At 35.9% G+C, this 19044-nt stretch overlaps 4 protein-coding genes across 10 annotated transcripts in view; 3 read left to right on the forward strand and 1 right to left on the reverse strand.

Annotated features, from left to right (window-relative positions):
* LOC106312557 (ATP-dependent DNA helicase Q-like 4A) lies at positions 1–7304 on the forward strand. Of its 3 annotated transcripts, none has more exons than XM_013750118.1 (26): positions 1–167; positions 468–580; positions 668–838; positions 1185–1242; positions 1401–1802; positions 2059–2232; positions 2324–2454; positions 2686–3052; positions 3126–3257; positions 3407–3493; positions 3601–3728; positions 3986–4106; positions 4203–4354; positions 4427–4562; positions 4655–4778; positions 4846–4916; positions 4998–5066; positions 5158–5280; positions 5363–5521; positions 5618–5698; positions 5783–5944; positions 6103–6158; positions 6279–6375; positions 6472–6566; positions 6660–6737; positions 6836–7304. In XM_013750118.1, the coding sequence occupies exons 2-26, from the start codon at positions 534–536 to the stop codon at positions 7143–7145; spliced, it is 3531 nt and encodes a 1176-aa protein (XP_013605572.1). In that variant the 5' UTR covers positions 1–167; positions 468–533; the 3' UTR covers positions 7146–7304. The 3 variants fall into 3 exon arrangements, with proteins under 3 accessions (XP_013605572.1, XP_013605573.1, XP_013605574.1); XM_013750119.1 differs by having other exon boundaries at positions 468–557; XM_013750120.1 differs by lacking the exon at positions 468–580.
* Positions 7305–8836: 1532 nt separating this feature from the next.
* Positions 8837–12603, forward strand: LOC106307687 (phosphatidylinositol 4-phosphate 5-kinase 7). Of its 2 annotated transcripts, none has more exons than XM_013744707.1 (10): positions 8837–8993; positions 9192–9281; positions 9383–10447; positions 10585–10752; positions 10937–11102; positions 11187–11297; positions 11378–11565; positions 11663–11817; positions 11887–12052; positions 12140–12603. In XM_013744707.1, the coding sequence occupies exons 2-10, from the start codon at positions 9271–9273 to the stop codon at positions 12417–12419; spliced, it is 2310 nt and encodes a 769-aa protein (XP_013600161.1). In that variant the 5' UTR covers positions 8837–8993; positions 9192–9270; the 3' UTR covers positions 12420–12603. The 2 variants fall into 2 exon arrangements, with proteins under 2 accessions (XP_013600161.1, XP_013600160.1); XM_013744706.1 differs by having other exon boundaries at positions 8850–8993; positions 9183–9281.
* A 213-nt stretch (positions 12604–12816) lies between these two features.
* Positions 12817–13993, reverse strand: LOC106309367 (F-box protein At1g11270-like). The gene is given in 4 exon segments (XM_013746398.1): positions 12817–13245; positions 13291–13758; positions 13761–13865; positions 13868–13993. Coding segments are annotated over 4 exon segments (1128 nt in total).
* A 4786-nt stretch (positions 13994–18779) lies between these two features.
* LOC106311929 (cytochrome c oxidase assembly factor 5) overlaps positions 18780–19044 on the forward strand; it is a 1459-nt gene continuing 1194 nt past the window's right edge. The window contains exon 1 of one of the 4 annotated variants that reach the window (XM_013749268.1): positions 18780–18961. The gene's annotated coding sequence lies outside the window, so the exon portion shown is untranslated. The remainder of the gene's footprint in view (positions 18962–19044) is intronic. The other 3 variants (XM_013749269.1, XM_013749271.1, XM_013749270.1) reach the window with 3 other exon arrangements.

Consider the following 19044-nt stretch of genomic DNA (forward strand, 5'->3'; position numbering starts at 1 on the left):
ATTAGCGTTTGCGAATAAGCGAGAAGAGGAGAGAGGCTATCCCGCCATCAGGGAAACCGCAAAATCCTTAAACGGCGTTTTGCTCAGTCGGTGGCGATCCTTTCATTATCCTCCACTACTTCGCCTCGCCGGTGTTAGAAGCAAACGACTCCGTTCGTTCTAAAAATGTATTATTCCCTCAGCTCTCCTTTCTCAGTCGTTTCTAGGGTTTGCTTTGTCGTCACATCGATGCGATTCTTCGGTAAATGTGATGACTTTCTGTTTAGTTTCCGATTAAGAGAATTCTTTGGAGCAATGGACATGGTCGATTCTCGTTTCGACTTTTTGTTCTTGAGATGTGATTCTCAAATGAAATTTGATAAAATTACTGCAAATGACACTCGATTTTTGAGTATTATAGTCGGTGATAGTGTTCAACTCGCTCAGCTCTTGTTGATGTATCTTATTCTTGTGCGTGTTTCGTCAAGTGACGACATTGAGGTGTCAAGGGAAGAGAAAGTTACTGGAAACTCTTCAGCGGTATTAAAAAATCTATGATTGTGTTCAAATCAAATGAGGCAAGTTTGATTTTTTCCATGTAGTGTGTACTCTCTCTCTCTCTCTCTCTCTCTCTCTCTTTTTTTGTTATTCTAAGATTTTGAGGCAGTTTCTCATTGTTGAATTGCAGTAGGATGAGTCTCTCTGAAGTTCAGAAACCTAAAGCTCCTCAAACTAATTGGTCAGAACATGTAAAGGTGCTCGATGGAAGTCCATCTTCGGTGACTAAGCATCTGAGCTCCAATTTCCTTTACGCTCTAGAAAGTCAGAAGCCTGGAAGATGCAGAGATGTGGCTGCAAGGTATTATGTCTATATGTACTTCATTCTTTCGACAACACTCTTCTCCTTGTGTTTGCTCTCATTGTTCCGTGGTTGTCTTTTACTTTTGCCCGATAGCTTTCCACCATCCGTTAGAGATCCTTTGTGCCAATGCGTGTTTTGTTTTCTTATTATTAGTAAAGGTTGACTCTCATACTGCCAAAGTACCTCAGATAAGACTGAAAGCCCAATATTTTCACATGATGTCTCTTGTAAGAATATGTTATTGATGGAGAATCTTGTGAGATTTTCTTAGTCTTCTTCATTGCTCTGTTTACAACTAAGGGATTCATAAGTATTTAAAAAGCTTTGTTCTCTCTCTGTCTAGGTCAATTGCGTTTCCCAGCGTCAATGCGCATACTTTGGCGCACCCGCAAATTGCCAAGGTAATATTGTTGAAGACAATGTGTGTGTGTGATGGTAATTATATGTTTTTCTTTTTCTCTATCCATATCTTATATTTCCCTAGTTTCTGATTGAACTTCCCCTTTTTGATATACCTCTTGTCCTGAGCTGTTTACTTATTAGTATCTTACGTTGGCAGGGTTGGCGAGCTCTTTCAAGTCTCTCAATAAATAAGACCTACCTAAGACCTGGAATCACTCCCCCGGTTGATGATTCATATTCTGCAAGAGAGAGATCCAATGTGAAAGTGACATCTAGCACTGATGGTTCTTTTTATTCAAACAATCGACAAAATCAAAGTCAAATGGGTGTACCAGGAACTGGAAGATACTCTCACAGCTTTCCTTCCTCTGTCCCTGGTGATGATAAAATAGCTGCTGAAAAGTTTTCACGGGTAAATGATGAGGTCAGAGAACCAGAGACCAATTGCGCGCATTCAAATGGTGTGGAGAAACCATTCAGGAATTCTGCATTGGCAGCGGAGCAGTTGGAATCTGGAGAAGCATGTCTTGATGAGATTGATGATGATGACATACTTCAGGTAATGCTACCAGTTAAAGTAGCACATAGTTTTGCCTTATTTAGTACTCCATGTGATAGCTGGAAGCTGGTTTTTTGAGTCTCGAATTTGTATTATCTGTGAATTGTAGCATGTTTCGATGACAGTAAAGATCAAAACTACGTATAGGTAGATGTAACTGTTACCCAGTTCGGATCTGGGAAGAAGTATTTTCATAGATGCTTGGCTTTGTGGTGAAAATATGTCAACTCAAGCATGTTTACACGTTGTGATGCAGAATATTGATGTCGACCAAATTCTGATGGAACACTACCAATCAACAAGTACCCCACAACCATCTGTATCGTGTTTTCCATTGAGAACTCCACCTGTGGATAGAAGTTCTTCCCGTAGAGAAGAAGAGTGTTGTCTGCCTCCTGAACTATGTTCCAACTGTAGTCATGGATTAAAGGTATGACTACTCCTTTTCTCCGCTTTTAATGTCTGTTTAATTTTGAAACCTATTGGTTTTCTCATTTTGTTTGATGTTGGTATCTCCTCAGCTAGGGCTTTGTCCTGAAGCCTCAACCCATTTGGAACAAATGAAGAACGCGTTGATTGCAATATCAAATGAACTCCTTGACGATGATACTGATCTGAGTCCTGATCGTATTCAAGAGCTTCGCCAAGAAAGGTCTATATTCAAATCGATTTTGTTTCCGTTTTCTTGGCTGTTGAATTTACTCCCTTTTGGTATACTATCCTGCAAAATCTATTGGGAATAATACAGCAAAAAGAGATCAGGGCTAAAGAAATAAGGGACAATACATCTGTTTCTTGAGTACGAGTATTAAGGGTGTCACAACTGTGAGTATGCCTTGACTTTTGGTCAGTTCTAATGTATCACAATTTGTACTGTTGCTAGGTTACAGCTGAAGAAGCAAATTCAGCAGCTCGAGAACCATATCCGAGATAAAGAAAGGGAAACCTCTAAACTTTTGTCATCTACAGCTACTCCTTCTTTCCAGTATGAAACACCCAAAGCAACAAATCGAAATATGGATCATCCACAAACTGATTCTCGAGCACAGTTTAGTGAGCAAGGCAGATATGCATCTGAAAGCTGGAACATGCCAAGAGATTCTTCATTTTCTGTAGATAGGTATGGTCTTTCATCTGCTCCTGTAGAGAGGGAACAATATGTTCCGAGGATTATCGACGTGACGTACACCGAAGGTTCAAGTGACAAAAAGTGGAGCAGTCGTGAATTTTCTTGGACGAAAAATTTAGAGGTGATTTTCTGAGTTTCTATTTTCTTTGTTCACTTACACTCCATGTGCTCATGTGTTTCCTTGCAACTTTCAGGTCAGTAACAAAAAGGTGTTTGGAAATCACTCGTTTCGACCTAACCAGAGAGAAATCATCAATGCAACAATGAGTGGCTCTGATGTTTTTGTTTTGATGCCAACTGGAGGAGGAAAGAGTTTAACATATCAGGTCATTATACTTCCAATGCTTTTAAATGTCGCTTTTGATTCTTCAATCTGTTTCTTGATTTGCACTGGGTATCGAATTATCATATTCAAAAGCGATGAAAGTTTCAGGTTGTGTTCTCCAAACGGTTTTCTAACATCTTTCTTTTGCAGCTCCCCGCTCTGATCTGTCAAGGAATAACATTAGTCATTTCTCCACTTGTGTCACTTATTCAAGACCAGATAATGAACCTATTGCAGGTGAACACTTCAGCAACCCTCAGAGATTCTACTGTATCTTCTGCTTCATTGATAATTATTCTTATAGAGGATTTTTTTGATTTCTGAATCATGGTTACAACTTACAGGCCAATATACCCGCTGCTTCCCTAAGTGCCGGCATGGAATGGGCTGAACAACTGAAGATCTTTCAGGAGCTTAGTTACGAGCACTCTAAGTACAAATTACTCTATGTCACACCCGAAAAAGTGGCACAGTAAGTTGTTATTTTATTTTTATAAATACTCTTGTTCTCTTTTTTAAAAAAAAAGTATATGTTCTGTATTCCTCTTTTACTACTTACTAGCCTCGGGTAGGATATATCGTGGCCTATGATACATGCAATTCTACAATAGGTTTCTTATAATTCTAGATTGGTTATTAGCATGTTGTGGACAAGTAGTGCAAGGCTCGCCTCACTGATTGATATTACTGGTAACACGTATCTAAGAAGTATCTGTTTCTTGACTACAGAAGCGATTCTCTTTTGAGGCATCTAGAAAGCTTAAACTCCCGAGGTTTGCTTGCTCGATTTGTTATTGATGAAGCTCATTGTGTAAGCCAATGGGGGCATGACTTTCGGCCAGACTACCAGGTTAGACCATCAAAAGCTTCAATCAAGGCACTTCTTTTACTTTTTGAGAAGCATGTCCTTCCTTTTTACCCACCAAGAATATTGTGGAATATGCAGAGTCTTGGTATTCTGAAGCAGAAGTTTCCAAACATTCCCGTCTTAGCTTTAACAGCTACCGCAACAGCCAGTGTAAAAGAAGACGTTGTACAAGCCCTTGGCCTTGTCAATTGTGTTGTGTTCCGGCAAAGTTTTAATCGTCCAAATCTATGGTAAAGTAACATTAACTAAAAACAGATGTTTATGCTTATACTCCAAAATGCTGCTTACCTAGAAATTTGTAGGTATTCCGTTGTTCCCAAGACCAAAAAGTGTCTAGAAGATATTGACAAATTCATCAGGGAAAACCATTTTGATGAGTGTGGAATTATATATTGTCTTTCAAGAATGGACTGCGAGAAAGTTGCTGAAAAGTTGAAGGTTGGTCATTTGTATATTGAAGCTTTATCATGTCTTATGCATACTACAAAATATCATTGATTGTTTAAACGTAGAAATGGATACCATTTCAGGAGTTTGGTCATAAAGCAGCATTCTACCATGGCAGTATAGAGCCTACTCAACGTGCCTTAGTACAGAAACAATGGAGCAAGGACGAAATCAATATAATATGTGCTACTGTTGCCTTTGGAATGGGTACTGATTTTTTCTTTGCTTGTTTTAATTTTGGAGTTTTGTTGCCCATTAACATTGTACATTACAGGAATCAACAAGCCTGATGTGCGCTTTGTTATTCATCACTCGCTCCCGAAGTCTATTGAAGGCTATCATCAGGTATGTAGCTTGTTGCACACGGAGCTAGATACTGTTATTTATCCTAGAAACTGAAATGAGCTATGTTTTTCCGAAACCAAGGAATGCGGTCGTGCTGGCAGGGATGGCCAGCGGGCATCTTGTGTTTTGTATTACGGTTATGGCGACTATGTAAGCTGCATGTATACTAACATAAAGAATTTTTTTTCATCGTTCATCTTTCTTGTCTTGGTTATGTTTCTGATCCACAATATTTTTTCAGATACGAGTTAAGCATATGATTAGCCAAGGAGGAGTTGACCAAAGCCCCATGGCAAGTGGTTATAATCGTGTAGCAAGTTCAGCGAGGTTACTTGAAACGAACTCTGAAAACCTTCACCGCATGGTACTTAACGTGAAGATTCCTATTATTTGCTTTTTTCGAAGTTATACTTGCCGAGATATTTCTCCAAAATTTATTGTTTCAGCTTAGATACTGTGAAAATGAGGTGGACTGCCGACGTTTCCTACAACTAGTCCATTTTGGGGAGAAGTTTGACACCACAAACTGCAAAAATACGTGTGATAGTTGTTGCAGTAGCCAGAGTTTGATTGACAAAGATGTCACCGTGATTACAAGGCAATTGGTATAGGATTCTTTAATTGGTTATCATGTTGTATTATCTCATTTGGTGGATGTGTTGTTATTGATCGCGGGTTACTATATTCTGTGCCTTGCACAGGTTGAGCTGGTGAAGCAAATAGGAGAAAGGTTTTCTTCGTCTCATATTCTTGAAGTCTACAGAGGTTCCTTAAACCAAATGGTATGCACAAATAAAAATAATCCGCATCTCTTTCAAGCTTTAGGAGATATCTTATATCCATGTACTAATCATATCTGTATGTAGGTCAAGAAACACAGACATGAGACGTTGCAGTTCCATGGAGCTGGAAAACAGTTATCGAAAATTGAAGTCTCTCGTATCCTGCACTATCTCGTAACAGAGGACATTCTTGTGGAAGATGTTAGGAAAAGTGATATGTACGGATCCGTGTCATCGCTGCTCAAGGTACACTTAATTTTAATATTTTCCTCTTGGCTTCTCCCTCTCATTGATGGTTAAGGATGATAGCAAGCAATATGGAACTGGTTGTCTGTGTGTATGGATATAACATTTGTTCTCGAAGCTGTTACACACCTAACGTCTATTTACCTATCTGTATCTAGGTGAATAATTCAAAGGCTGCCTCACTCTTTTCTGGAAGCCAGACTATAATGATGAGGTTTGTCTTTGTACTTGAGATATATCTTTCTTTTTTAAGGTTCATGTTAGTTATATGTTTAAATATATTATGGGACATGTTAAAGATAACTTTAGCAAACACTTCTATATTCTGTTGCAGATTCCCTTCTTCTGTAAAAGTATTAAAGCCGACTAAACCGGCGCCTACCCCTGCAAAAGCTCCGGTAACATCAGCAGATACTCCTCCAGAAGATTTGGTATATCACTTTGTAGTTTAATCTCCCTTTTCTTGTTCAGATAACGTACCACATTGAATTGTTGAGAAGTTGGTTTGTTTATGTTTTTCTCTGTAGAATCTCTCTGCCATCATGTACACAGCGTTGAGGAAGCTTCGTACGCTTCTTGTCAAAGAAGCCCCTGACGGTGTCATGGCATATCATATATTTGGGTAAAAATTCCGCTTCTCACTTTCCATGATCTTCCAAAGTCCTTGAATGATACATGTTCAATGTGACTTATACCTTTTGTTGTGTGGTGGAAGCAATGCAACGCTTCAGCAGATAAGCAAGAAAATTCCAAGAACCAAAGAGGAACTCTTAGAGATAAATGGACTTGGGAAGTAAGTTACTTTTAGCTTTCAAAACCTGTAGTCGTCTCGTTATCATCATCACAAGGCAAATGAATAAAGAGTTTGATGGATGGTGTGCAATCTTTCAGGGCCAAAGTAACCAAGTATGGTGACCGTTTGTTAGAAACAATAGAGTCAACAGTGAACGAGTACTATGGAACAAGTAACAAAGACTCCATGATTAGTCCAGATACAGGCAAGAGGAGAAGAGACGAGAATACTAGTCGGAATGTAGCCGAGGATGATGATGATTTCGCAGAGATGTCAATCCAGTCCTGCAAGAAAACAGCGAGGAACAAAAGCAATGAGTTTGGTATGGTCGTAGAGAAGCTAGATTTTGATTTTGAAGACGAAGATGGGTCGGAGATACGTCCGGAGGGAAGAGTGTTACCTTGGTGAGTTGTAACCATTGTGAAATGTTAAATTGTATAAAAGTTTTGCTGTTTTTGTTTTGTAAACCTCTATAGTCTACTTGGTGGTGTACGTCAATGTGAAGTACATTATTACATGAATAGTAGAATTGACATTTTTTTTCATAAAACGTCTTTTTAAGGAATAGTTTTTTTTTTCACAAAGAAACGATTAGAGTTATTACCTAAATAAGATACTTTGCAACGAACTGTACGGCAGGAGACCGACAAGGAACTGCACAGCCCCACTTCCCTTCTCTTCATACCTTGCGTGACATCCACTCCACCACTTTTTCATATTTTAATCAACTTCTTAGTCTATTCGAATATTGTTTTGTTGTTCGTTCGCAACGTAAGAGACTTTATCAAGCAATACATGGGTCCGTCTTTAGCGAAACAATGAAATAAATAAATTTAAAGGTCTTATCATGGTTTGTCTTCTTCCGTTGTGCTGTCACAAGATCGTTCTTCTTTGTTCATATCTTTTCTAGTTTCTGACGTCGATATCGTCCATATCTAAATTCAGTTCATTACAAACCCTCAGCAGACAAAAGAAAATTGTTTATATGGTCGGGCTTTTGTATGGATAGATAACTAAATCTGAGCCTGGGCGGTGCAATATCTTTTCCCAGTTTCTTTTTTTGTACAGATTTTATGTGATTTAGTTGGGCTTCTTCTGTTGTCTTTCCCTTTGAAGGAGTATATAAACAGTAGTGACTTGTCTCTTTCTTCAAGTTTTTGTAATTATTCAGAAAATACAAAATCGCTAGGAGAGTTCAACTTTAATAAATTACTTTAAATCTATCTATTTACACATAAAAGTACTTTGATGTTGGTAATCATAAATCTCAACGTAGAACTTCGAACTCGTAAATATGATCAAACATTGGTCGAACCTTCCTTTTTTTTTGGCTTTTGCCATCTTTTTTGGTCATCGGTTGAACTTTTTCTTTTTGTCTCACATTGGCTGATCTAATATTATATCCTTAAATATAATTATTGCTCATATATTCTATTCGAACATTATAAAAACAATCGGCTGAGCTTAAATGCTTTATATCGTGGGAATAAAGCTATTATTCGGTCGAAAGCTCTGCGAGTATTATTAGTCAGATGAACATTAAAATCTCACATTTTAAAGATGGAATAAAAATATAAAACTCGTTCAAGCATGGAGGGCTAGATGATATTCTTCATACAAATATCATAGACACATGTGATAAAATTAACAGAATTATGTTTTCTTGAAAACGTTATAGGGTAACAATATTGGCTTGTATTTTTCCCTTCAATTATTATTATGAGAAATACGTTATTGGATAATAATAATAGCTGGAACTGAAATTATATGGGGATATTAATCATCGAACGTTGAAATAAAATAAATATGGATTGTGGATTCGACACTCCTGGATGATTTGACAGTTCGACATTTTGTATACGATAGATAACATAAGATTATCACAACTAATTATCGATCCGGCTTAAATCATTAGTTAGATTATCTCGTTACTATTTTACTATGTACTCTTTATAAAAAAAAATCTGTATTTTTCTTAAAATATGTGCCCATTTATGAACCAGTCAATATATTAATAAAATAAAATAAAATAATGAGAAAAGAAAGAAAAACACATGTCGCATAAATTCGTTTAAAAAAAAAGAAAGAAGAAAGCTGGTTTGAATGGAACTTGGTGCATGGGACAACATTCTAAATATTTTACAATACAAAAAGAACCAATTCTCAGGAAGAAAAGCTTCTCAAAACCTCAGACTCTCATGTCTTTTCTTCTTCTCCATCTCTCATCTTAGAGTCTACAAAGTTTCATTCATCTGGGTGAGTATGCTGCTAATCCGATATCGGTTTTGTTGAGTTTGATTTTCTAAACCCAAAATCTATTAAATAGTTACTTGTAAGAGTCATGTTCTGAGATTCGAGCTCATGATAATGATTTTTGTGTATTAATTAATCGAATATTAGTTCTCTGTTTTCAGTTTGTGATATTTGATCTTATTATTTTCTTAGCTTATGCAGAAAAGTAGACCATGTGCTCAAGAACATCTTTTGTGAGGCACCAAAAATTGTTCTACGATTACTAAAAAGCTAAGCCAAGATGGATACAAGGTGTGTTTTGGTTTTAAACAAAATCAATTCCTACATTTGAGACATCTTTCTTCATTTTCTAGCTTGTTAAAAAGTATTATACCATTGTGTACCATCCTCAGGCCTGGAGAAAGAGAATTTTCAAATGGTGATTTCTATTCCGGTGAGCTTAAAGGATCACTTCCTCATGGGAAAGGAAAGTATGAATGGTCAGATGGAACTATCTACCAAGGAGACTGGTATGAAGGAAAAATCTCTGGTAAAGGGAAGCTTGTGTGGCCATCTGGAGCTAAGTATGAAGGAGATTTCTCTGGTGGATACCTCCATGGTATTGGCACCATGACATCACCTGATGGATCTGTTTATAGTGGAGCATGGAGGATGAATGTAAGACACGGTCTTGGGAGGAAAGAGTATGTTAACTCAGATCTTTATGATGGTTCATGGAAAGAAGGGTTGCAAGAAGGGCATGGTAGCTATTCTTGGACCAATGGAAACAGGTACATAGGTAACTGGAAGAACGGTAAAATGTGTGGAAGAGGAGTCATGAGATGGGCTAATGGTGATCTTTTCGACGGGTTTTGGTTGAATGGGTTTAGACATGGCTCTGGTGTTTATAAGTTTGTTGATGGATGTTTATACTATGGAGCCTGGTCTCATGGACTCAAAGATGGTAAAGGAGTCTTTTATCCTGCTGGTAGTAAACATCCATCTCTCAAGAAGTGGTGCCGATCTCTTCAACACGATGACACTGGAAAGTTTGTACTATCTCGTAGCTCATCGATAAATGTTGAGGAGCTAAGGAGTTTGAGTACTGTGACGCCAAGTCTTTCCGTGAAAACTTCGGTTAGTGGAACGTCTAAAACATTGTCAGAGAGGTTTAGAGATGAGAACTTAAGGACATCTGAGCCTCCTCCAAGTGACTTCACATGTCATGGGCCATCATCTAAGTCTGCACGGTCTTCTGGCTCAGGACAGAGAGAGGGACAAGATAAGAACCGTGTGGTTTATGAAAGGGAGTACATGCAAGGAGTTTTGATTAGAGAAACTATTACAAGTTCTGTTGATAGGTCACACAAGATTAGACCTCCAAATTTGCCTAAACAAGTTAGGGATAGGAGTTTCATGACCTTTCTTAAAGGGGAACATAACTATTATCTAATGCTCAATCTCCAACTTGGTATCAGGTAAACTACATTATAGGGGCTAAAAACATACAACCTGTTTGCATAGCTATTATGATGGCTTTATGTATCCATATTTCTCTATGATTGCATTATAGTTAATACTTCTTCTTGACACAAGAATCATTGGATGTTTACAGGTATACTGTTGGAAAAATTACACCAGTGCCTAGGCGAGAAGTACGTGCTTCAGACTTTGGTAAGAAGGCCAGAACAATGATGTACTTCCCTAGAGACGGCTCCAATTTTACTCCTCCACACAAGTCTATAGACTTTTCTTGGAAAGACTATTGTCCTATGGTTTTCAGGTAAAACAGCTTTCTTCAGGCAGATAAGATAGCAAATAAGTTTAGAATCAGAGTAAATAGCTTATCAATATGTATACTAGTTTATGAACTTCTTAGCACTGCCTTATATCTCTGTTGTCCCTCTTGATCTATCTTTCTTAAATTGAAATTCTGTGTTCTGTTTTGTTTCAATGAAATGTTTCAGGAATTTGAGGGCAATGTTCAAGTTAGATCCTGCGGACTACATGATGTCTATATGTGGTGATGATGGCCTGACAGAGATTTGTTCCCCTGGGAAAAGTGGCAGTATCTTCTACCTTTCTCATGATGACAGATTTGTGATCAAAACATTAAAAAAATCAGAGTTGGAGGTTTGAACTATATAGCTTGTGGTGGTAACATTCTAAATTTTCAATAATACAGATGCTAATTCATTCAGCTGTTTTGCTTTTTAGGTCCTGCTCAAAATGTTGCCTAAGTACTATCGACATGTAGGTGACCATGAAAACACACTTATAACCAAATTTTTTGGAGTTCACAGAATAAAACTCAAGTTGGGGAAGAAGGTAATGATTACTCTGGTCTCTATCATAGCTTAGTTTCTATTGTGTTACACCTTAGCATGAGCTTTCTGGTGTTTTGATAGGTACGCTTTGTGGTCATGGGAAATATGTTCTGCACAGAGTTAAAGATCCATCGTCGATATGATCTTAAAGGATCAACACAAGGGAGAATCACTGAAAAGACTAAAATCCAAGAAAAGACTACATTGAAAGATCTTGATCTAGCTTATGAGTTTCATATGGACAAGCTGTTAAGGGAGGCCCTCTTCAAGTGAGCTGCTATACAATGACTTAACAATGGTGTTTTTTTTTTTAATTTTGAATGTTTCTAACTGTTTGTGGTAACCTCCTTGTTTTGGTTTTGGCAGGCAAATTTACTTAGACTGCGCGTTCTTGGAATCTCTGCACATCATTGACTACAGTCTTTTACTAGGAGTACACTTCAGAGCTCCGGAGCAGCTTAATGATATCCTTGAGCATCCTAACGAAATGTCAGATCAAGATAGTGTCTCTTCTGTAGATGGTAGGTATCAGTGTTTCATGGAGAATTTTTTTGATGGCTTCATGAGCTTACTCATATTATTATGTGCAGTTGGTATGGCTCAAGAACTCTCCATACCTCCAAAAGGGTTGCTACTAGTGACTCATGAACCCAATTCAGTGAATACTGCACCAGGTCCTCACATCAGAGGAAGCACACTCAGAGCATTTTCAGTTGGAGAGAAGGAAGTTGATCTTATTCTTCCTGGAACTGCAAGGTAACTCATCTATGTTCTTGCTTTTTTTTTTCATTTGACATGTGCTTATAGCTTTAACAATGTCATTGCATCTATTGGTTTTATTAGGCTTCGGGTACAGTTAGGAGTGAACATGCCGGCTCAAGCTCATCACAAGCTGGATGAGGACAAGGAAGAGTCTGCCACTATTGAGCTCTTTGAAGTATACGATGTGGTTGTATACATGGGAATCATAGATATTCTACAGGAATATAACGCAAAGAAGAAAGTGGAGCATAAATGCAAGTCTTTGCGGTATGACCCCATGACAATATCTGTGACAGAACCTAAGGTTTACTCAAAACGGTTTGTCGATTTTCTACATAAAGTGTTTCCAGAAGAAACCTAGAATATCAACAAAATCATTTATCTTATTAGATCATCTAGGTTTCTATCAATGCTTTGATACATCCTTGTTGTACATTGACATTTAAAAAACCTCACAGTGCATGTGTTTTGTTATTTTGTTATGAGCAAATTTGTTGTAATATCAACGTGCTTAACCATGTTGCTTCTATTAACATTTTACAACATCTAGAAAAATAAATTATTTAGAAACTATATATATATATATATATATAAAAATAAAGGCAGAAAAAAAAGTTTAAGCTCCAAAAGAAGCACCAACAATAATCATAAAAATCTTTGAGAGGAAGAAGATGCATACTACCACAACAAAATAATTTAAATGTTAAAAGAGAAGTAAATTAAAATGTTAAAGTAGAATGATTCAATAAGGAATATGACTAGACATGGAATAAACTTTCGAAATAATAAACAGGACCTACGGGTTTAGGAGGTTTGAAGAGTAAATCAAAAGATTTGGTATGAAGATCATATATAAACAGTGTATGGAAGTAATCATTACCACGAAGCAATAACTTGTTCTTATCCACCAATGCTATTGATGGCTGCGCGATTGATGAACGCGCAAAGCTTCTTTCCTCAAACAAAGAAACACTTTCGGTAAGATCTATGAAACACATTACCGTCCATGTCTTGTTGGCGCCATCGAACGACCATATCTCTTGGTTGGGCCAGTTTTTCTCGGACACGCACAAACGATCGTCGAGGATGCACATGGTGATGCTGTAAAGGTCAGATGAATGAGGTTGGACAAAGGGAGCTTTGCAGATGACTTGAAACGTCTCGGTGTGAAGATCCAAAGATAATAACTTGACTTCAAAAGAAGTTTCAGCGGGAAAACTGAAAGGTAATACCTCGGTTTCTTCTTTGGTGAGATAGTAAAGTGATCCATCTAAATACACGGGTTCATAGTGACCAAGAATCCGATAAGGAGAAGAGGGGACAACGTACCTCCATGCATTGGTGCGAAAATCGAAAACTTCACAAGTTGTAACGTTGTCTAGTTTAAATTCAAATGAATTATATAAATAAACCGGCTTATACGTGCCTGTTACTTTGTCTTTACCGAATCCAAGCCGAGGAAACGGATAGGCAACCTCACGTTTATTATATTTCTCGATGATGAGGTGTTGAACGTTGGAAAGAGGAAAGCTTCGATGCCATCTAGTGGCGGGATTCACCACGACGCTGGCACTCTTTTCGTATCGAGAGTAGAGGCATAATAGACCGTCACAACTACCGTAGCAGAACAAGTTTCGAGAAACTGGGAACCAGACCGTAGAAGCTTTTGATGAACACCTCCCAAACAAAATCTTATAGCATATGTGTCCTCATCACTACAGTAACCGTGGGGACCGCAAAGAACATCAGGACCTCGTGATTGCCTAAAACGGATAAATTGTCCTTGTTGGAAACGTCTGGAATCGATATTGTAGATTTCCAGTTCTTGGATACAGACTTGAGTCTAAGCAGAGAGTCCACGGGAAGCCTCTCGAGGATGAGCTCGACCACATCGTGGGGTAGCGATTCCACACTCAAGCCATGTTGTTTCAACATTGTATCCTACCTTGATCAAGAACGACAATAGAGAACTTTATGCATATATATAGCGCATTCAACCCTAGCTAGGAATCGTAAAAAAAAAAGTTTTTAGTAATTAAACTCCTCAACTAAAAAGAATCGTAAAAAAAACCTCAACTAAAAATCTAAAATTTCTGTGAAATAAACCTTCAACTTTAATTCCGTTAACATATGTTACCGTCCGTCTAAAAAATTGTGACGGAAAGTGATATATGTTAACAGTTTATAAGTTGAGGTTTATAATGTTGAAAAATTAGTTGAGAATTTTTTTTACATTCAAAAATAGTTGAGGGGTTTTATCACTAAAAGTCATTAAATGTTATTAAATTATTTATTATCAATTATACATTGTTTTAGATTGATTTATAAGCCTCTAAAATTAATTTATACATCTTAAATTAATAATTTACAACACTACTTACAACTTATTATAACTTCAAAATATTAAATTATTTGATATTTGGCAATAGTGATATACAAAAAATTGTGTGTTTATATCGTCATTGTCAAATATGAAATAATTTAAAGTTTCTAAGTTATATTAAGTCCTAAGTAGTGTCGAGATAATTCATCCATGAAGTCAATCTTTCTATTTAGAGTATGACGCAATTTTTCCTATTTTCATGATTTCTGTCATCCGGCTCATATTCACCCCCCTCCAAAATAATGCATGATTATTTTTATTCTCATTGATTTCTGAATAAATACGCTATATTTTTATTTTCTTGGTCAATAATATATTTGAAACATAAAGTAATACAATAAATCAAGAACAATATTGGAAAATAGGAAAGTATGAGCCGGATGACAGAAATCATGAAAATAGAAAAAAGTTCGTCCTACTCCAAATAGAAAAATTGACTTCATGGATGAATTATTCTCGACACTACTTATGACTTAATATAACTTAAAAACTTTCAATTATTTGATATTTGACAATGACGATATAAACAAACAATTTTTTTTATATCACTATTGCCAAATATCAAATAATTTAATATTTTGAAGTTATAATAAGTTGTAAGTAGTGTTGAAAATTATTAATTTAAGATGTATAAATTAATTTTATAATATATTAATGTATTAAATTTATAAATTAGTTTTAAAGGCTTATAAATCAATTTAAAACAATGTATAAATGATAATAAATTATTTAATAACAATTAATGACTTTTAGTGATAAAACTCCTCAACTATTTTTGAATCGTAAAAAAACTCTCAACTAAGTTTTCAACATTATAAACACTCGACTTATAAACCGTTAACATATGTCACCCTCCGTCACGGTTTTTTAGACGGAGGGTAGCATATATTAACGGAATTAAAGTTGAGAGTTTATTTCACAGAATTTATAGTTGAAGGTTTTTTTACGATTCAGAGGGGTTTAATTACTAAAAACCCTAAAAAAGAAGGAAAACTTAAATTCAGTTTCTTTCACTTTTTTCTCCTTTATCGATATTCAATAATTCAATATTCCTCAGTTCCCCTGTAGAAAGATTTTCTTGGATATTCATGCATCTTAAAAATAAAATAAATATCTGCAATAAATTTATTAATTATTTTTATCACACACTTTTTTATAACTATCAACCAATGATATTAAATCAATTCATATATTTTTATTTACTGTTTTTTTTAAAAAAAAAAATACAAAGTACCTTATAGAAAATCTATCTTTAAGAAACAATAAAAAATCTAAAAAAAAAATACTTTTGGAAACGGAGGAAATATTTTTTCTTTTTTGAATAAGTAAATTAAAAAAATCAAGAAACGAATGACATCAAAATTTATAGCACAAACTATTAACACAATGTATACCTTAGTCCTTAGGCATTGGTTGTATAAATCCTTAGATCAGCCTCATCGGCACAATATCTAAGATGGAGTTTACTAGCAATTAACACTTATTTTATAAAGCAATTTAATTACTGAAGTTATCTTTTATTAACATTAAGAAAAACAGAACCACGTATTGTTAAACATGTGGCAAAGAGGTTCCCTACATGAAGGGCTTGTTTAAGAAACTTTTCTTTCATTCTCTTGAATTTTTTAATTTCTTTTATTGTTATGATATCCATTGGATATTTCCAGCTCCATCAATACCTCTTAAGAGAGGTTCTAAACAAAAAAGAGAAGAAAAAAAATAGAAAAGGGAAAAATAACACATAACTGGTTTTAAATGTAGGGTTTATAGAGTTGATAAGAACCCTCACGTGTCACAATCTTATTGGAAGGTCCATTTATGTCTGTCTCTCTCTCTCTCTCCTTCGTAAATCATCTGAAAACTGATCTTCTCTTCTTCCTCCAAACTCAATCTCTTCATCTTCTCTGTCAATTCTGATTTCGATCTCTTTCTTGGTTAGGGAAAATCCTCCTCCAATTCCAATTCCTCTGACTTCTCCGGCCGCCAATTGACCAGCTTCGTTTTCGGCAAACCCAAGACAAACAACCTCCTCCTCTTACCACAGCTCCGCTGCAGAAGAAGCCCTCCAGAGCGCCATCAGATTCTACGGAGACGACGCAGAGACGTTCCAAGCCTTGATTTCGAGCTTCGAAGCCAAGCTCCGCGGCTCCAACGACTACACCTTCATACTCCGCGAGAAACAACTTCTAAAAACAAAATTTAAGAACCTCCAGTTGGAGCAATGAGAAAATTAATTATACTAACAAGGTTCTAAACTTCTTAAATCGTAAAATCAACTGTTAAATTATTCATCAGAACCCACAAAGGGTTCTAACCATTAGACTTGCTCTTACTCCTCAAACTTTCTTTAATGAGTGGCCATGTGGATGCGACAGCTCTCACAGGGGGAAGATATACAAATCTCATTGAAAATTCATACCAAGTTACTCAACCTTTTATATGTCTTTTCCCCCTTTTTGGGCTGTCTTTTTCCCCCTTTTTGGGCTCTTCTCCTCTTATGGGTTTTGTACTCCTAAACAATTTTTCCTTTGCCATATTTTAATTTTGGAAGACACTAGATATTTGTTATAGTAACCATTGAAAATAGTTACAATAACCAACTTATGAATGGTAATGAGTGAAAGTTTGGTTAGACTACTGAGACTGAAATATTTGTATATGTTAACCACCTAATTATGATTAAATTTTAACCGGGTAGAAAAACGTCATCGATATGACATAGTACTGTAACATATCATGAATTGAATAACAATTTTTTTTTATAAAGCATCAAAAAGGAAAATCATACCAAAAGGTTTTAAAAAGATGGGAACACAAGTTGTAGTCTCTTGTGTATAGTATACATGTTTATACTTATACAAGAAAGACACTAAATTGTGAAATGGTAATCTAGATCGGGCAACTAGAAATCATGGTTTGATTATGAGGCTGACCCAAAATCAACTCTCGCTCGCGAAGCTGACTACGCTGGGAATCATGGTTGGACATGATAATGCTGCAATTCTTCGAACTGTACAAACATAAGCATTTTAAAAGTAAAATAAATGGTTAAAACAATATTGTAATGCTAATTTTAATTACCACATGAGACGAGTATTTGGAATGGATAGCACGACAGTGATGTAGGAGATTGTTGAGAAATAAATTATGCAACTTCTCTGAGGCGCATAACATCGCATTCTCTGAGAGCATGATTTTGTCCAGAAATATAGCAGCTATTAAGATGAGTGCATGCAAGATGTTGACGATGGCTCCGAAGTGGTGAACGAGGCGTTAGTCAAGTGCAAAAGTTGAACACAATTCATATAAAAAATGTCTAATATACAAAATATAAGGATTAAGTGATTACATTTAGCCAAATCTACCCAACCTCATGTATCTTGATCCATTCCTCAACAATGCATACAATTGTAAACTAAAAAAAGATCCAAGAAGACTAACATTGGAGATTCCAATGGGGGCATACATTTGTGGACTAATTAAGATCCAAGAAAATTGACTTCTATTATTCAATTGTTATTTTGAGCATAATAAAATAATTTTTTTAACTTAACCTTAAAGCCCTTATATTTGCTATTGTATTATTAGCCATAATATAGTTATTGTATTATACTCTGTTAACCTTAAATTATAATTTTTAATTATACTTTGGCGCTTAATCAAAGTATTAGACTATCTTATCCCTCCCTGGTTACATCACTTAATCGCAAGAAGTCTATTATGGCTAATAATACAATAGCAAATTGACAAATTGGTTGTTTTGAGCATAATAAAAGAAATTTACATTATTATTTAATATGATGTATTTAGTTTTTTTTTTAAATTTAAAAATATCACTTACCTACCTCTAACATTAACATAATCCATTACAAACTATTTTCTCTTTTTTTCAAAAACCCTTCAATTTTCATTTGATTACACATTACTCCATAGCGATATTCTCGCATTATAACTCTCCCTTTCTTTTCAAGTTCCTGCCATTACCCAAATAACCATAAAACTGACACCAGGATTGCTATGACACACATTAGTATAAATGTTCAGTCACGAGAAATTAGTTTGTTTTTAGTTTTACTTCCAGTTTAATAATAAGTATTAACTATTTACACTTGCTTATTTTTTATTTCAAAATAATATCTTGAGGTTCAAATTTATAATACCTTTTTTTATTTCAACTTACTTATTTAATTAGTTTTAAAGTATTATAAAGCCCATTTTTAAGGCCCATATTACAAAGTCCAACAGAAAATTCCAACCATTTGCAATACAAACACGTCGGCCACACATGTAAACCTAATTGAACCGGAAGAGAGCTGAAACATAATTCTTAAACCCGAAATTTGGTCAAATATAGAAGAATACTTCGGTTTCTAGTCGGTTAATAGAAAATTTAACAAACGGAACCAAAAAGGACCCGACGGAGAAGCGAAGCAGTCATTCTTCTGCAAAGCCAAAACTGAAGAACCCTTGGGTCTTCTTCGGCGTTGATCCGTCTCTCAGTCTCTGTCGCCTGGAAGTTGGTACCCCTCATTTTATTTCTTCTTTAGATCTTCGTGTTGTATTTCTCCTTAGTTGATTTGAGTTCTCTGTGAGGGGGGGGGGG

This window comes from Brassica oleracea, chromosome C8, assembly GCF_000695525.1.
Source record: "Brassica oleracea var. oleracea cultivar TO1000 chromosome C8, BOL, whole genome shotgun sequence".
NCBI lineage: Eukaryota > Viridiplantae > Streptophyta > Magnoliopsida > Brassicales > Brassicaceae > Brassica > Brassica oleracea.